Source organism: Lynx rufus, unplaced genomic scaffold (assembly GCF_022079265.1).
Source record: "Lynx rufus isolate CCGP_SWC_20201006 ecotype Redwood Valley unplaced genomic scaffold, mLynRuf1.p SCAF_6, whole genome shotgun sequence".
Lineage (NCBI taxonomy): Eukaryota > Metazoa > Chordata > Mammalia > Carnivora > Felidae > Lynx > Lynx rufus.
In genome coordinates, this window is record NW_025814878.1 from 46352848 (window position 1) to 46371590 (window position 18743).

At 38.6% G+C, this 18743-nt stretch overlaps 1 protein-coding gene across 5 annotated transcripts in view; it reads left to right on the plus strand.

The window, feature by feature from the left end:
- Window positions 1-18743, plus strand: part of CDK19 (cyclin dependent kinase 19) — a 191763-nt gene that overhangs the window by 148736 nt on the left and 24284 nt on the right. For all 5 annotated transcript variants that reach the window (XM_047101485.1, XM_047101488.1, XM_047101489.1 and 2 more), the window contains 2 exons: window positions 11522-11579; window positions 16813-16944. In XM_047101485.1, the coding sequence (XP_046957441.1) occupies window positions 11522-11579; window positions 16813-16944 (190 nt within the window). The remainder of the gene's footprint in view (window positions 1-11521; window positions 11580-16812; window positions 16945-18743) is intronic.

Sequence of the window (18743 nt, forward strand, 5' to 3'; positions counted from 1 at the left end):
TTATTCAGGGTTGTAGACAGTTGTGTTTGTATTTTCCTCTCTTTATTGGTGCTGATAAGAGTCATCTTGTGGCTTCATATTTTTGTCCCAAATGTCCTGGGGTGGGGAGCACAAAGCAAATGTAGTAGGGCACTTGTGTGTCTTTAGGCCATTCTATTTATGAAGTGCCAATTAACTAAAATTAAATTTAACCCTGTGGAAAAAAACTGATTCTATAGGAGGAAAAAGCAAATCTGAAGTACATGTAAAGCCTCATGAATGTAAATTCAAGAATTAATAACTAAATCCTGCTAAAATGCAGGTATTTCAAGAATAGTTTTTAAGTAATCATATTGCTTATCACATGATTTCCCTGACTTTGGCCTTTAAAATGCAATTTAACTAAAATGAACCCTGCGGCCTTGATGTGTCTATCCGATTTTATTGCTGATAACTTAAATGCGAAGCATCCAACTCCTGCCATTTCTGCGGTTTCTATGGTAACTAAAGTGTGCAAACCCAGCAGTATCACTTTCTTTCACAGCTGGCGTTTTGTGTTCGCAGTAAGAGGAGTTTTAGTAAAGCATAGTCTGTGTTAATTGGGATGTAAGTAGGTCAGAACGACTTTGGTATCCTCTCCTCGTTCTTTTTGGTGTGTGTGGGTGTAGGTGCATGTGCGTGAGCTGCAGTTCCCTCTATATTTTTTTAAAGGGTATACACTCACTTAGATCAATCACTATTAAAGTTAATCTTTTGAAAATTAAGCATAATATCTGGAAAAATGACTTGATTTGGAATCTTGAAGATTAGGTGGAGTTCTGAGACTTGCCCCAGCCCTGTGGGCCCTGGAGAATTCCTGTTATAAAAAAGGAAATGATTGATATGAAAATGCTTTGAATATTTAAATCCTTTTTATTGGTGGTCATGACATTTATTTTGTTGTTATTGTTCTTTTGAACCATCAAATATCTTATGAGCTGAACATGTATTTACTTATTCTTAACATTTATTTACTTGTTATGTGTAATCCCAGTTAAGGGGTGTGTATATTTTTTAAATGTTTATTTATTTTGAGAGTGGGGGAAGGGCAGAGAGAGAAAAAGAGAGAATCTCAAGCAGGCTCCACACTCAGCCCAGAGCCTGACGTGGGACTCAGTCCCACGACCCTGAGATTGTGACTGGAACCCGAATCAAGAGTCGGATGCTTCACTGACTGAGCCACCCAGGTGCCCCAAGGTGTGCATTTAAAAATAACATCCTGTGTAATTCTAGATCGTCACCTGACTACAGGAGCCCTTCTCTGTGGATACTGCCCAAACTCTGCATTCCTTTCTCAGACTGTATGAAAGAGCTTATAGCCACTGCTCCCCACTGTACATGGGGACCCCACAGTTAGAGATTCCATAGGCTTCAAGTATCCTCTGTAAAAGGTATTTTTGGGCACCTAGGCGGCTTAGTCGGTTAAGTGCCCTAACTCTTGGTTTTGGCTCAGGTCATGATCTCAGGGTTGTGGGCTCAAGCTCCAAGTGTGGCTGAGGGTGGAGTCTGCTTGAGATTCTCTCTCTCTCTCTCTCTCTCTCTCTCTCTCTCTCTCTCTCTCCACCCCTCCTGTGCGTGCTTTCTTTTTCTCTCAAAATAAATAAACTTAAAAAAAAAAGATATTTCTACAAACTTCAGTACCAGCTAGAATCCCTGTTTCTCTCTCTCTGTATCCTCATTCCACTGTGGAAGGGGTCGTTGAAAGCTATTCTCTGTTTCTACACAGCATGACTGCAGGAACTTCTAATGAGAGTTAGCTAACAGTGATCTAAGACCAGCTTCCTGCTCTTCTGCCATTCAAATGCTCATCATCTATTTTCATTTCTTACGTGAAGCAACTTTGCTCCCATATCACATACTTTGTGTTTTTATCTTACAGCTTTATTTTGGAAGGATTTAAGCTCAAAATGTAAAATTACAAATAATGTAGCAGAAGATATATAAGATGGTTGATTTGATAATTCTAAGATTTTTTTTAAACGTTTTATTAATTTAAGTGATCCCTATATCCAATGTGGGGTTCAAACTCATGACCCCAAGATCAAGAGTCGCATGCCCTTCTGATTGAGCCAGCCAGGTACCCCAAGAATTGTTATATCCCAGAGAGTCTATTCTCCCTAAGGCCTTCCAAAGTATACTCTAATTCTGCCTTTACCTTCTTCCCACTTATTTGGGTCTCTTTCCCTGTGTCTATCTTCTGTAAATGCCAGGAAGTTGCCTTTTTTTATCTTTCATTCTATTGTACCTGAAGACCACCTCTTCCTTTTTAAGCTCTCTTAGCTTCTAGAACCCTATGCTGTTTTCTTACCTTGGTTCCTCCTTCATAGGTTTTTCCCTGGGCTCTTTTTCCTCTAAACACCCTTTATTCCTCTCAGCATTATTCATTTTTATTAAAAAATGCCATTTCTTTAATTAGAAACAATGCCAAAAAATATAAAATCAAACATTATAAAAATATATAATGTAGAAAATGATAATCTCTCCATATTCTGTTCTCAGAGATTTAGCAAAATGCCAAAATCCACATTGTACAACCTGTAAAAAATTATGGGTAAGATAAAGTAATATAAAATGATGCCAATTCTAGTCATGTAAAACCATCATTCTGTATGATTGACAACCCCGCTCATCTTCACCTTACCTCTCCACTGCTTCTCCTACACTAACTCTCCTGTCATGTTGACTCCAGCTGCATTGACCTCTTTGCTCTTTCTCCAGTTAGCCAGGCTGCTAGCTCCCCAAGGTTTCCTCTCACTGCTATCCACCATGGCCTTGCCCTTCTGCAGATCTTCTGGGGGCCCTCACCTACTCTCAGAGTGCAGGCCAGACAGTGCTCAAGAACTTCTCCAAGTCTGGTACACAAGTGACGTGTGCCCAAAGCAGAAGCATTGGGAACAGCAGGCCGGACTTCTGTTTGGTTTCCTTGTCTCTAGAATCATCAGTGCCTTATCATTCTGTCCTTCCTGATGCCCATTGTTCTCCCTCACAAGTCTCCAGTTCTCCAGGCAAGCGCCTGTCTCAGGCCTTTCCAGCTTCTCTTTCTCTTTGCCTACACTGCCCTTCCCTTATATTCCAGCAGCTTATTACTCTACTTTCTTCAGGTCTTATCCCGAGTGTTAGCTTCTCAAGGAGACATTCTCTGAGCAATTTAAATAGCGCTTATTACTGTTGAAAATGACACCCTCCCAGCAGTGCATATCCCCATTCTTTGCTTTATTTTTTGTCTTTACAAAGACTATGTGCCTTACAAGGTGTAACAGTGGAGAGCCTGTCACTTACCCCAGTAACTAGAACATCACCCATAGCTTGCTTCTATTTATGCCTTTCCCCCCATCCCATCTTCCTGCCTTGTCAAGAATAACAAATATCCTAAGTTTTGAATCCACTATTTACTCCTTTTTGTTTGTTTATTTTGAGAGAGAGCACGAGTGGCAGAGAGGAAGAGAGAGAGGGAGAGAGAGAGAGAGAGAATATCCCAATTTCTACTGTCTGCACAGAGCCCAAGGAGGAACTCGATCTCACAAACCATGAGATCGTGACTTGAGCCGAAATCAAGAGGCAGATGCTTAACTGACTGAGCCACCCAAGCATCCCTACATTATGCACTCCTTTTTAAAAATAGGTTTATCACATTTGTATGTGTGCCTAAATAGTATATTCTTAGCTTTGCTTGGTTTTAAGTTTTAAGAAAATGGCATTCTGCTGTATATAGTCTTCTAAACTTGCTTTTTTCACTCAGCATAATGCTGCTAAGACGCAAACATTTTTTTACCTTTATTAGTAACCTCCAAATTTTCATTGCTGTTTTAAAATTCATTGTGTGCTTCTACCACAATTAATTTCTCCATTTTCCTGTTAGCTAGAAATTTGGGTTGTGTTCAGATTTTTTTTTTTTTTTTTGACAACCTATGCTGCTAGGAACATTCTCTGGTGTGTCTAAAAATGGAATAACTGAGTCGAAGGGTATGCAATTGTTCAGGTTTGCAAGATGATGTCACATTGTTTTCCAAAGAAGTTGTACCAAGTTATTCTCTTAACAACAATGTTTTGGAGTTCCCCCTGACTTCCTACTCAGCAGTTCTTAATTTTTAACCAATATACTAGGTATAAAATGGTATCTCATTTTGATTTTAATTACATTTCCCTCTTTATTAATGAGACTGAACATCTTCATATGCTTAATGGTTAAATGTTTCTTATTTTGTTAAATGCCCGTTTGGACATTTTGCCCATTTTCTATTAGGTTGTTTTTATATTGATTTGTGGGAGTTCTTTATTCTGGATACAGAATCTTTGTTACTTATCTGTTGCAAACTTCTTCCATTTGTGCTTTGTCTTTTTCTTTTCTTTATTGTTGGTGGTTGAAAGTTATTTTAATAGCCAGATTTGTCGGTCTTCTCTTTCGTGATGATTTTTTATATCTCGTTTTAGAAATTCTTTCCTACCTGAGGGTCAGAAAGATATTAGCTATATCCTGCATCCCCCCCCCCACACACACACACAGTTTTAAAGTTTTGCTTTTTATGTTTAATTCCTTAATCTGCTCGAAACTGTTGTATGGATGATATGAGACAAAGATTCATTTTATTTTTTTTCCCACTGGGATACCTGTTGTGCCAGCACCATTTATTGACTAGTTCCTTTTTTCTCCACTGACTCTGAAGTTGCTCTTCTCACAGCATCATGGTTCCGCCTGGGTTCTCCATTCTATCACATTGATCAGTTTCGTCTATCTCTGTACCAGTATCATACTGTCTTTACTATGGCTTTAAAATAAATCTTGGGGGCGCCTGCGTGGCTCAGTTGGTTAAGTGTCCTACTCTTAATTTTGGCTCAGGTCTCACGGTTTGGTTTGATCTCACGGTTCATGGGTTGGAGCCCTACGATTCCTGCTTGGGATTCTGTCTCCCCCCCTCTTTCTCTGTCCTACCCCCTGCTCTCTCTCTCTCTCTCTCTCTCTCTCAAAATAAATAAATAAACTTGAAAAAATAATAAAATAAATCTGGATGTCATGTCTTAAGCCAGATTCCCTGGATTTATAGATAAGAATGGAGAGAATTGATGTCTTTACTATATAGAGTCCTCTTATCTATAAACATGACTTCTTAATTTATTTGAGAGTTACTAATGTCATTTAAGATAAAGTTTCAAGATTTTCTGTATAAATATCTTCTACATCCTTTAGTGTATATATTCTTAGGTACCTTATAGTTTTTTTTTTTTATTACTGTAGAAATGCTGCCTTTGAAAAATTTTATTTCCTACCCTTTTTTTTCTTTTGCTGGTATATAAAAATACAGCTGACTTTTTCATATTGTTCAGTTAGCCAAACATCTTACTAATCTCCCTTACTATTGCTAATAATTTGTCTGTAAATACTTTGTGTTTTTTATGTAAATAATTACATCATTTGCAAATAACAATAATTTTGTTCCTGCCTCTCCAATTCATATCCCTTTAATTACTGTTTTATAGCAACAGACTTACAGTGCGATGTTGATTTTAGAAGTGGTAATGGTGGATATCACTGCATTATTCCCAATTTTAAAGGGAATCCTTCCAATGTTACTTCTTAGTTTTTGATATATACCCATTATCCGGTTAAGAGGGTAATTTTCTAGTCTAACTTGCTGAAAGATTTTATCATGAATGGGTATTAAATTTTATTAACTGCTTTTTTAGCCTCTGTCGAGATAATTATATCATCTTTCCTTTTTCATATGTTAATATGCTGAGGGACTTATGTAGGTTTTCTCATGTGAAGCCATCCTGGCATTCCTGTTAATGGATTTAGCTTAATAGTATTTTGTTTAATATATTCGCATCTGTACTCGTGAGTGAGGTTGGCCTGAAATTTTTTTCTTTCCCATACTTTGTCTGTTTTTGCTACCAAGATTATACTGTCCTTCCAGAACTTATTGGGAGCATTCCCTCTTTTTCTGTTCTCTGCAAATGTTTGAATAAGATTGAATAACCTGTTCACTGAAAATTTGTGGAGAACTTGCATCTGTGGTCATTTGGGGTTTGGTGTTTTCTTAGTAGGGAGATTTTTAAATATAGTTTCAATTTATTTAGCACTTACTGGTTTGTTAAGATTTCCTAATTCATCCTGAGTCAATTTGTAGGTTATATTTTCTCGACTTTGTCCATTTTGTATACATTTTAAGAGTAATCAGTATAAAGTTCTTTGTGGGGTTATCTTTCTCACTTCCATTGGCCCTAGATTTATGATCCTCCTTGTAATTTGTAATGTTTATTTGCACCTTCTATCCTCTCATAATAGTTGTCCTAGAGGCTTCATAAATCCTGTCTCATTCATAGATTTCTGCCCTTACCTTTATCTTTTTACTTCTACTTTCTTTTGGTGTATTTTCTTGAGCTCCCCACCGCCCCCCCCCCCCCACTACTCCCCTTAGCTTGGGTACATCAGTATTTTCAGCCTTCCTTTTTTCCTAACATAAATATTTAAGGATTCTATAAATTTCCCTTGTAAATACTGCATTAGCTTCATTTCACAGGTTTTGATAGGTAATACTTACATTATTTCATTTCTGAGTATTTTTAATTTCTTCATAGATTCTCCTTTTACTTCTGAGTGATTTAGAGGAAATTTTTTTCCTATTAACGAAATAACATATTTTACTAAAAATAACTATTGGGGCACCTGGTTGGCTCCCTCAGTAGAGCATACGACTCTTGATTTCAGGGTTGTGAGCCTGACCCCTATGTTGGGTGTGGAGATTACTTAAAAATAAAATCTTAAGGGGCACCTAGGTGGCTTAGTGGGTTAATAAGCATCTGACTTCAGCTCAGGTCATGATCTCCCAGTTCATGAGTTTGAGGCCTGCATTGGGCTCTGTGCTGACAGCTCAGAGCCTGGATCCTGTTTCAGATTCTCTCTCTCTCTCTCTCTCTCTCTCTCTCTCTCAATCTCAATCTCTCCCCCCCCCCACATGCACTCTGCACTCTCTCTTTCTAAAATAAACATTAAAAAATTTTTAATAAAATAATTAATAAATAAAATCTTTAAAAATATAACTATATCTAATAAAACAAAAATATGTAGTGAGAAACAACTAGGCAGCATACAACTGCACAACTCCTTTTTCTTCTAGACAACTGTTGGCTTCATAGTGCAACAGAAATGCTTTATGTATACATCTCATTTTATTAGAGTATTAAAAAGACATGTATACTCAAGGTTTGAGATTTAATTAACTTAATATTTTTTACTCTTTCATCAAGGATATTCTTAATTAAGTTGCACTGTTTGTCCTATGGGGTAATGGCTGTGAAGAATACAGTGGCCACCAGTCTAAATGCTACTGCCTTGATTCTTTTTCTTTCTTTCTTTTTTTTAATTGAAGTATAGTTGACACACAATAGAAGTTGTTGTTGTTGTTGTTGTTGTTGTTTTAGTTTATTTATTTTTGACAGAGAGAGAGAGACAGAGCATGAGCGAGGGAGGGGCAGAGAGAGAGGGAGACACAGAATCCGAAGCAGGCTCAAGGCTCTGAGCTGTCAGCACAGAGCACGATGCGGAGCTTGAACCTGTGAACCCTGAGATCATGACCCAAGCTGAAGTCGGATGCTTAACCGACTGAGCCACCCACAATAGAAGTATTTTTAAATTTCCAAATAGATGGAGTTTTAAATTTATACTTTCGTGATTGACTTTTAACTTCATTGCATTGTAGTCAGAGAACATAGCCTGTTTGATAACAATTCCTTGAAATTTCTTGAGACTTGCTAGTATGTGATCAGCATTTGTAAACGTTCCATATGTCTTTGAGAAAAATGTGTATTCTCTAATTATTGAAAAAAAGTTGTGTTTATGCCCACTAGATGAACCTTGCTAACTGTGTCTTCTGGATGGTCTATATCTTAACATTATCATTGTTTTCTTCCTTCCCTGAAGTTATATCAACGTTTGCTTTATATATATTTCAAGTCCACGGCAAGTTTAGGAATGTTGCCTCTTCCTGGTGAATTGAAGCTTGTATCATTATATAGTGACCATCTGTATTCCTAATAATGCTTTTATCTTAAAAGCTATTCCATCTGACATTACTAATAGTTGATCTAACTCTTAGCAGTTTGCCTGATACACCTTTTAATAGTCTTTTATTTCAGGTTTTATGGCCCTTGTGCTTAGGTGGATCTCTCGTAAATAGTGTAGGAATGGATTTTGTTTCTAATTCAAAATGGAAATAATCTGCTTTTAGCAGGGAACTGTTTTGTTTTAGTCCATAGGCCTAAATTAAGAAGTTTTTCCTCCAGAGAGAGTTTTCTTTTGCTTCTACTGGTAGTATCTAGGTTTATTTTAGTCCATTTGAGAGTCTTAGCTGACTTTGTGGTCGCAGGCTCAGCTTTCTTACTTTGCTGGTGGCCCATGATTCAGTATCCCCATTGAAGTGTTGTTGGCATCTGTTCTTAGGCCCATCCTGACTTTCCTTTAGTCTCTAGCCACAAGGATACATTATTTGGGCCGGCACTTGGAGTTGTAGATAATCCCTGACCTCTTGTGAGATCAGGGAATCCATCAAGGGAGGTTTCTTATGCAACATATGGTTCTGTAATGGCAGGGTCCCCTAGAGCACCTAGTCGGCCATAATATCAGATGTGGAAATCTCTTGTATTCTCCTTGGTTTCTTTTCCAATATCTGATATAGTGTACATTTGTTTATTTATTGCCCTTCTGTTCCCACTAGAATGTAAGCTCCATGAGGGCAAGGATTTTTCCTGGATGGATTTTTACTGCTGCATCTCTAGCATCTAGCCTGATACATAGAATATGCTTAATCAATATTTGTTGAATGCATGACTATGGAGGGTGGAGAGGGTGGTATAAAAAACAATCCCAAGTCTTGAACTTTTACCTTAAAATGCTCTTATATGTTCTCCCATGACCATTGTCACAATTTAGGGTGCCCTTACTTTTCCCTAGACTATTGGTTTCTGTCTCTGCTTTGTGATCCATCCACCCTTTCCAATTCAGCCTTCACATTGCTACCAGTTTTTTTCCTAAATATAAATCTGATTATCTCACCGTCCTGTCTTGGCTTAGCCTATAGAATCAATTCCAGTTTCTTTAATGTGGCATTTTGTTCCCAATGTAGTGTCCAGTCTTATTTTTTTTTTAATTATTTATTTTTGAGACAGAGACAGAGACAGAGCATGAACGGGGGAGGGTCAGAGAGAGAGGGAGACACAGAATCTGAAACAGGTTCCAGGCTCTGAGCTGCCAGCACAGAGCCCGACGCGGGGCTCGAACTCACAGACCGCGAGATCATGACCTGAGCCGAAGTCAGACGCTTAACTGACTGAGCCACCCAGGTGCCCCTTTCCAGCATCCTATGCTCTAGTGCAGGTTCTCCCAGTATGCCACGTCTCTATTTTTATGTGACTGTGCCCTTACTTACAGAGTTCTCAGAGCCTGAAAAGTCATTCTTTCATTTAGGCCCATCAGAATGTTAGTCATCCTTCATTCATCCAAAGTCTTTTTCCTAAAGTCTATCCTGATATTCAGTGAGAAGAATCATTCATTCCTGGCATTTTCTTTTGCTGTTTTGGTACTTTTCATAACCTGCCTTGTATTCTAAAAAGCAGTTTGTCGTTCTTTCCTTATTAGATTTTTGAAGCTCTTTGATGTCTTGAGCTTCATGTTTTATTTCTCTTTATTTCCTGAAGGTCTGCAGTATAGTGTTTTATCTATAATGGATCTTTGATAAATCATTATCAAACTTGAATCTTGAAGCTCTGGGTTTCGACTGATGCTATTTTCTCTTTCTGCTGCGATAAACTAATTTTGTCTTGTGTCTTCAGTCATCATACTCCAGTGACAATAATTTTCAAATCCTCTTCTGAATAGTATGACTTAGGGATCTCACATTGTTCCCCCTCCCTAACCAGTACCTCTCATAACTGTTCCACAATAAAGGCACCATCATTCTTTTAGTTGCAGAAACTCAAAACCTTGCTGAAATTTGTATCACCCTTTGTCTTAGTCTTCTGACTTCAACTAGTCACAAAGTCCTGTTAATTTCTCCTTTAAAATGTTACTCAGCTCCATAACTCCCTCTCCATTTCAGCTTAGAAGGCCTTGGACAAAGCCTTTATTATCTTATACCTAGTTCTGATAGCTCCCCCTCTCCTGGGATCTCACAGCCTGCCATTTAAAGATCAGATTACTTCACCTGGCATTTAAGACTATCCAGAGTCTAGGTTAATTTTGCTACCCCCAACATGGGTCCTCTGGTTTCTGTCCAGAGTTCTGTCTGGGTTACTGTCTCCTAAGCCTACCTTGTTCATAGCCTTTTCACCTCCTCCACTGCCCTTGTCCTTCTACCCTGACATGCCAGTTCCTGTTCATTTTTCAGGATCTGGATAATGGACAGCACCCTCGCCTCACCTCCAATGAACATTTCCCTCAACAGTGGAAACTCTAGTTATCACTTCCTCCTTTGAACTTTTTTTTTTTTTTAGTGCTAATTGTTTTCATTGAAACTTAAAAAAGAGCCAGCAAATTGGAAGGGATCTAAAAGTAATCTGGTTTAACCTCTAACCCAAGACATCAGTCCTTTCTATAACTCACACATAGCATTAGCTTCTAATATTATACAAAGCTTCTGTTTTTCTCTTTCTACTTATGTAAAGAGCATCTGGAGGCTAGGGATTTAATTCATCATGTGCTTGTTTTTCCTCTTGATTGTCAATATGTTTTTTTGTCCCTAAGACACAAAAATATGTTCATTGATTGAATAAATGAATCCGAAATTTTCTCTCTTGATAGTTTACAGAGGAGACTGACTTGCCCAAAAGCCTATTTCCATAGTTCTCTGTTTCCAAATATCTACAAATGAGGATGACCTAAAAGCAATGGATACATTTGCAATCTATTCTTTTCTTTATACAGTTCTGTATTAGCCTTGATTTTTATTTTCCTACATCTTGAAATTATATTTGGAATTTTGTACTTTTGCATGAACTACAGCTGAAATGCATATGGATATGAATGGAGTCTGTTGAATGTTGATCATGTTTTCCTATAGTAGTTAAGAAATATTTAGCAAGGAATATTTCATTGAATTCATTTAAATGAAGGTAATTATACTGTGGTTTGAAATTTTACAAAACATTTTTTCAACCACAAAAACTGTTTCTTGTGGGCAGCAAGTGGACAGTTATAATATGTGTAGGTTTTTAAAAAAAAATACATCACTTGTGACTGCTGTGGGGTAAACAGAAATGATAGCTTCAACTTCTTTGTAATTATTTGTATAATTTTGAAAATAAATGTTTTCAAAGCAAAGATGTTTATAGAAGGTTAGTGCTAACTTCAAGTATGTCAAATGTTTTAACTATATAGAGGGTATTTAATATTGTATTATGGTTTTGATGAAAATACAGAAGTGATATTTTCATATTTTAAGAACTTTTCTCCATTTTAGAGCATGTCAAAAGAATAAACATAGTAATTTGAATGCTCTATTTTTATTCCTAGAAACCAGCAAATATCCTAGTAATGGGAGAAGGTCCTGAAAGGGGGAGAGTCAAAATAGGTAGGTAATTATTTCTCAAATAATTTATCAAGAAACTGAAGTGACTGCAAAGATGGTTTCCCCTTTTTAAGACTCTTATTTAAGCAGTTCATTTTAAAATGACTTCCTCGTCATGTTTTTAGAAAATATGTCGGGAGGTGTAGGTAGATAGTTGATAAAACGCCTCAGGTTTCTTCCCCAAGTAAGCTGAGGCAAGCAAGCCCACAAAAATTTCATTCTTATACAGTACCCAAGCATGTGTTTATGCCGTGGTTGCTCTCCTGCACAGCTGCCCTAAGTGTCATCTTCTAAGTCTTGCTTTTGTCTCGGCTTTACCAGTGTTCTTTCCCTGGAGGCATCTCTCCCACCTGACCTAACACACGCACATCTTCCCACATACCTTGCCCCCGCCCCCTGCATGCCCGTGCCAGGTACCAACATATTTTTTCCAAATGAAATATATATGTTTATAAACCCTATTATGTGGTGGTCTTAGATTAAGGCACCCACAGGAGTCCTTCCCATTTATTAAGATTCCCTTTGCAACCCTGAAGATCATTCTAGAAGAAATTGGCATCATTTATACCTCTGACGTATTTGGGAAGAGAATGAGGTGAAGAAATGCTTCATTCTAATTTTTTTTTGTAATAGAAATTGCATTTATTAAATGTTCCAATGGTTGGGGCGCCTGGGTGGCGCAGTCGGTTAAGCGTCCGACTTCAGCCAGGTCACGATCTCGCGGTCCGTGGGTTCGAGCCCCGCGTCGGGCTCTGGGCTGATGGCTCAGAGCCTGGAGCCTGTTTCCGATGCTGTGTCTCCCTCTCTCTCTGCCCCTCCCCCGTTCATGCTCTGTCTCTCTCTGTCCCAAAAATAAATAAACGTTGAAAAAAAAAAATTTAAATGTTCCAATGGTTTTCAGAAGGATTTTAAAATAAATATTGTTTCATCAACCTGCTTTCTTTGCTGTTAGGATATGTCATGCTAGGGGTGATGCAGAATTGTGCTAACTTGACCTATTGCACATCCATTCTGTCCTACTACACCCAAGCGTGCTCCTTGGTTGGTTGGTTATAAACCAAATTCCTTTTCTTTCAACCTCTACACTAAGTTTACTGAGATTCAGAGTCATAAAAAATGTTGTTGATGGTCACTAAGAACCAAGTAGCTGCTTTCCTTCCCCCCCCCTTCCGTTTTGCTTCCCTCCCCACCCCTCTCTACCACTCCTCACTTTTTTCTGTTTCACGCTCGCACTCTTTTCCTTATAGGCATTTGAGGACCTACTTTTTGCTAGACATTGGCGAAAGGGAAAGGGTGGTAAAGGGCAGTCCCTCCCTGTGACAGACAGTGAAATAATTAGTTTACTACCCAGTGTCATAAATGCTTTCATATGTTCCCTCACTTTATACAACCACCCTGTAAGGTGGATGTTCCAGAGAAGGAGAGCTGACTTTAGAGAGGTTGTGGCTTACTCAGCCTCTCAAGTCCAAAGTCTCTTTCCCTACAAATGTTGCTGCCCAGTCATATCAAAGCTGTCTGCTGTACCCTCACTGACCACTTTTTGTCGGCACAGCGCTGCCTTTGAAACAGTCTCAGAGAAAGAGTGACTCTCCCCTCCCGAGTCCTACCTATGTGGGGTCCCCCTAGCTTCTAAATAGCTTCCCATTGTACTTAAACTCTCACACCGCAGTGTCTCCACTCTCTGCTTCCCCAGTTTCTCCTCTTCACTTTTAATCCTTCATAATCCTTTTCCAATTCTAAAATAAATCTTCTCATATCCATTTTGTTTTCTTTACTATTCATTCAATTTCCCCTCCTTGTTCCTCTACTGCTAGAACATACGATGTTCACCCACTGGTTCCACTCACCCTAATCTGTCCTCTAATTCTGTTCCTCTATCGAAACTGCTCTCCAAAAAGGTCACCTATGACCTCTGTCTCATCAGATCTAGTGGCCTGTGTTTAGTCACAGTTTTCCTTTATTGCCTTAGTCATTTGTTCTTCTGACCAGTCTGGCCTTGAGACTGTCTTTTTCCTTGGTCTATGTGACATCACATAATTCTGTTTTTCTACTTACCACTTTTGCTCTTACTTCTGCATTTTATTTATTACTGGCTTTTACTCCTATTAACCTTGTGTTGCACTGGCCAGGGCGTGGCCTCCCTCTACAATTGCTACTTTAAGGAATTGATGAGTGTGGCCTAAAAATCTTGGATTCTGTAAAAATCATTCTAAGATCTGAGTCTCATTCTCTTCTCTCCCCCTAACCAGAATCTTTACCTTAATTTGGATGTGCTGCTGGCAACCTCTGTTCCATTGTTTCAAACCAAATTCATCATTGTCATCTTGTACTCTCCCCTCGTTTGTACCAGTCATCCCCTCTATCCTGGTCCCTTGCACTCGCTGTCTTTCTCTTACTACTCCCAGATATCTCTAGTACTCCTCACCCGAAATTCTGTATTCTAGCCAGGCCAGTTGGTTACCCTACTGTTCAGAGTTTTAGGATTGTAATTCTGTTCACCATTAGGAATACAGTCAGGGTTAAAAGTAAGCAAGAAGTAATACCAGCAGTCTAGAAAACAATTTAGTTGATTAAATTGCTTTTAATTTTTGTTGTAATAGCACATTACTTTTTAAAACTTAGTAATGCTCTGATGCCTGTGCTTAACACTTTAACACAGTCCTTTTTTTTAATTTTTTTTTTGTAACGTTTATTTATTTTTGAGACAGAGAGAGACAGAGCATGAACGGGGGAGGGGCAGAGAGAGAGGGAGACACAGAATGGGAAGCAGGCTCCAGGCTCTGAGCCATCAGCCCAGAGCCCTGACGCGGGGCTCGAACCCACGGACAGCGAGATCGTGACCTGAGCCGAAGTCGGACGCCCAACCGACTGAGCCACCCAGGCGCCCCACACAGTCCTTTTTTGAATGAAAAGAAAAGCACAGTCAAATGAGAAATGCATCCCGCCTTTCCCTGTGCCTAAGCCTCCCCCTCCCCAGCAACCTGAAGACTTCAGGTCTTACCTGAAACGCTTCCTGTCCCTTTTACCGTTCAGTGATTCACCCTTGAGGATCCAGCTCAAGTTCCATGTTCAGTTTGGTCCACTTCCACAAATGTTTACCAGTGTGCCACATAGAGCCATGAAGGAGATACATGCCCTCCCCTCATAGGACTTAGAGTCTAGTAGAAGCCAGTGGTAACTCACCTTTGGTCTTACAGCACTTCTGTTTTTATCTACTCTGTGTATTTTGTCACCTCACCTTCATGTCAGTTCCTTGGTGGTAGACACCATGGTTTTCCTGCTTTTCTTCATCATCTGATACTGTCTCATTAGCACTCACACCAGAATTTTATCACTGCAATCTGTTGAATGGAACGGTTTTAGGTTAGTTACCTTTTGTCTACATTGGTGATTATTTGAGAAATGGTTTGAAACTCCTTTAAAGTTCAAATAATAGACAGGAATTATTTTTAAGAATGTTTATGGTGTCCTTTGGACTTGATTTCATCTGACACTGAATAGATGAGGCTTATATAAAACTAAGAAGGTAGGGAATAAAGGGAGAAATACTGACTTCAGCTTTTACTTAAAAATAACATACTTTTCAATGGGTGAAACATTTCATCACATTACTTTGCCATCAGCAACAATCAGCATCTATTAAATACATAAAGCAGTGCTTTGAAGTAGGCGTAATATTGGTAGAAAGATTTTGAATGTCTTTGCTATGGGGGAAATTTAGTTAGGAAACAGTAGGCATCAGCACAGGCTTCCTTAGATAGCCTTATTTTTTATGACCTGTGTTCTCCAAAGCATTCTCAGAAAGCCTTGTAATTCAAATTCTAAAGAAACAAAATCGCTGTAAATTAAAATTTTAATGTATGTTATAGCATGTAGTTTTAGATTAAATGATTAAACAGTACATTAAATCTTAATGTGCTATTACATAGTTCATTGGGACCCCTTATACTGCAAAATATACTGTGTACATTACATATTTCAAATTACGGAGGTTTTTCATTCTTGTGATTTGACCTCTGTGATATATGATTGTCATATGTATAATCTATTGGATGTCAGATCAATGATTAAGAATATAGCTGCTAAGTTACAACATGGTTTGTTTGAATACTAGCATTTTTACTGCTATCTCTGTGACCTTGGGAAAGTCACTTAACTGCCTTGGACTTTAGATTCTTCATCTCAGAGGTGGGGAACAAAATACTCATTAAACCAGCATGAGGATTAGATGAAGTGATACATGATATATGTGAAAACCATCTGTAATTCTGAAGTACTTGATAAATGAAAGGTATTTGTTATTTATTAAATCTTAAGAAAATTAGATAGTCTCAAGGACTTATTATATAGTAGATTGTTTTTTTAATTTTATTTTTAAGTAATCTCTACACCCAGCCTGGGGGTCAAATTCACAACCCCAAGATCAAGAGTCACATGCTCTCCCGACTGAGCCAGCCAGACACTCAGGAACTTATTATAGTAATAAATATTCTTTTTACTACTTGTGTATACCTCTAATATTTAACTCAGTTAGCTTTGGCATAGACCTTTGTTACACCCTGAATTATAACAAATTATAACAAATTACCTCGTATATATCGTGTACATTTTCCTGGAAACATGTATATGATGTGCTGGTAATTATCCAACAATGGCTCCCTGGGTGGAAAAAAATCCCCAGTGTGTAGCGTTTGTTGTTTTCTATGATGTAAATATTCCCATGATAGCCAATTTCAAGTCGCATGACATCACTCAACTCAGTGTTGGGGAGAAATGTGTACAAACTGGCTCTCATGCATCCACGAGCCAATTCCAGCTCACGCCACACTCAGATGTAGTCAGTGTTTAGATGCAGAGGCGTCCAGAGGTCATAATTAACCATGGAAATTTTGAGACTGTTTCAGTTTAAAAAAACATTTAAGAATATTATGTCTCTGAAAGCCAGGGATCTGAAGTCAGACCTGGATTCTAATTATGACTCTGTATTTACTAGCTCTGTGGCCTTGGGCAAGTCAGAATATCTTTAGGCCTCAGTTTCTTTATCAGTAAAATAGGCACGATAATAATATCTACTCAGAAGGGGGGATCTGGTGCCTGGGGCAGACCCCTGGTTGAAAAGGAATAAAAGGATTGCTTTATAAAGTTATTGTCTTCAATAGTGGCTGTTGTCATCAACCTTGCATGGTTCTAGTAGCATGCCAGACTGAGTTTTATATTAACTTATTTCATTTTTTAGCGGACATGGGTTTTGCCAGATTATTCAATTCTCCTCTAAAGCCACTAGCAGATTTGGATCCAGTAGTTGTGACGTTTTGGTATCGGGCTCCAGAACTTCTGCTTGGTGCAAGACATTATACAAAGGCCATTGGTAAGTTAGTCTAAAATGATTTACTATCTTAGCATCAAATTATCATAAATACCAAATGGTATCATAATTATGAAGCTGCTTTGTAAAAACCGCTTTATATCTCTTTGTAAAAGTCCTATTGTCGTCTGTATTCCTGCATTTTATATTCTGGTAGATTAGGATTTTTAACCATGTAGGAGAATATGGTTCTTGTAAAAGGAGAAAGCATTTTCATTTAGAGAATAGAGTTATCTGATCCTGTTGAATTGCCACGGAAATGATAACATACAAGTTTTATTTTGCACTTACCTACCATTGATCAGAAGAACTGGAGAGATTTCTAGAATTGTTTTCTCCACAAAAAGAAAAACAGAAAACAAGAATAGTCTGGTGTTGGCAAAAGGCCCTTGTGCTGGGGGAAAGTCAGTCCATCTGTCCTTTCCTAAACAAGAAGTAATGTGACTAATTTTTCTCTCCTGCCATGACGCTGATCAGAGTAGCAGTTTCTCCATTACAGGAGGAAATAAGAGTCTGGGTAGGTTAGCTGTGCTCAGCCTCTTGCCATTTTGCCAAGAGAAAAAATGGAGTAAGAAAACCTGCTTTAAACACACTCTCTGTAGGATTTAAAGTCTGCTCCAGAACAGACAAGGGTTTTGCTACCTGATGACTACAGTGTCCTCAGTGGGCCCAGCTACGAATTGAGGGAGTCAGGAAGAGGGAGCTGTACTCAAACCTAGAGATTTCTCAAAATGAGTTGAAAAGAGAGGAGGTGAGTAGTACTGTCACTATGATGGGCTAGTTCTATGAGGTGCCGAAATCTCCTGCGTGTATTTCTTGAAATTTTCCTTGTGTGGAATTTTCTGTTTACTGGTATTAGACTGATACCAGTTTTGACTACATTTAGCTGCATTTGTTGAGTTCTATTTAATAAAGGCACCAAAAATACGAAATTATTAAAAACAGATGAGCACAAACCTTTCTCTGTTAAACTTCTGAAAAACCTGGTAACATGCAAAGAACTACAAAGGAAGCTCCCATGTTGGAAAAGATTCGATAGATAACTAACCTATACGTGGGTAAAAGGAGAAACAAAAAATAAAATATAGTGATGTCCTCATTCATCAGGTCTGATTTCTGCAAAACTGAGACGCCGAGCATATATATACTTTGTCCAGGGATGGCGACGCTAGCAAGGGGCTGGAATCTTGTAATACTTTGTAAATATTGCTGAAAGATTTTGTTCAATTAGTGAAAAATCCCATGAGTGTTTGACAGTAGAGGAGTCTGAGACCGACCTTAGACTCTTCCACCAGCAGCTGAGCCCACAGTGAGGCTTCATTCAGAGGCTACCAAGGCCACGCTCTCAGCCACGGACAGGGTTAGCTGTCTGTGAAAAATTCAGAACTGCACAAGCAGACGGAAGGAATAGAGGGCTCTCAGAATGAGGGGTTAAAATCAGAACCTGACTCTACTTACATCCCAGTGAGTGATTTTTACTGAGGAGCTGTGTCTTTGAAACTTTGAGAATTACGTTTGCTTTTTCTCTTAGATCTCTGAATCCAGAGCAGTAAAGTCTCTTAGACAGTCTCAGAAGGCACCGGGGGATAGCAGGAGACTGAAGAGACGCCAGAGAAAGAGGCATATTAGTTGAGCAGCACCAGGTTGGTGCCTCAGCACAGAACTGATGATGAGATAACCCAGAATGCAGGGCAGCAAGTAGGGGATGTGCTAACAGTAGAAATCCACATGCGCTGGGCTCTTACCAAGCTCACAGTCTAGATCTACAAGGGAGATTTCCAGTAAGAAAAGGCAGATTCAGC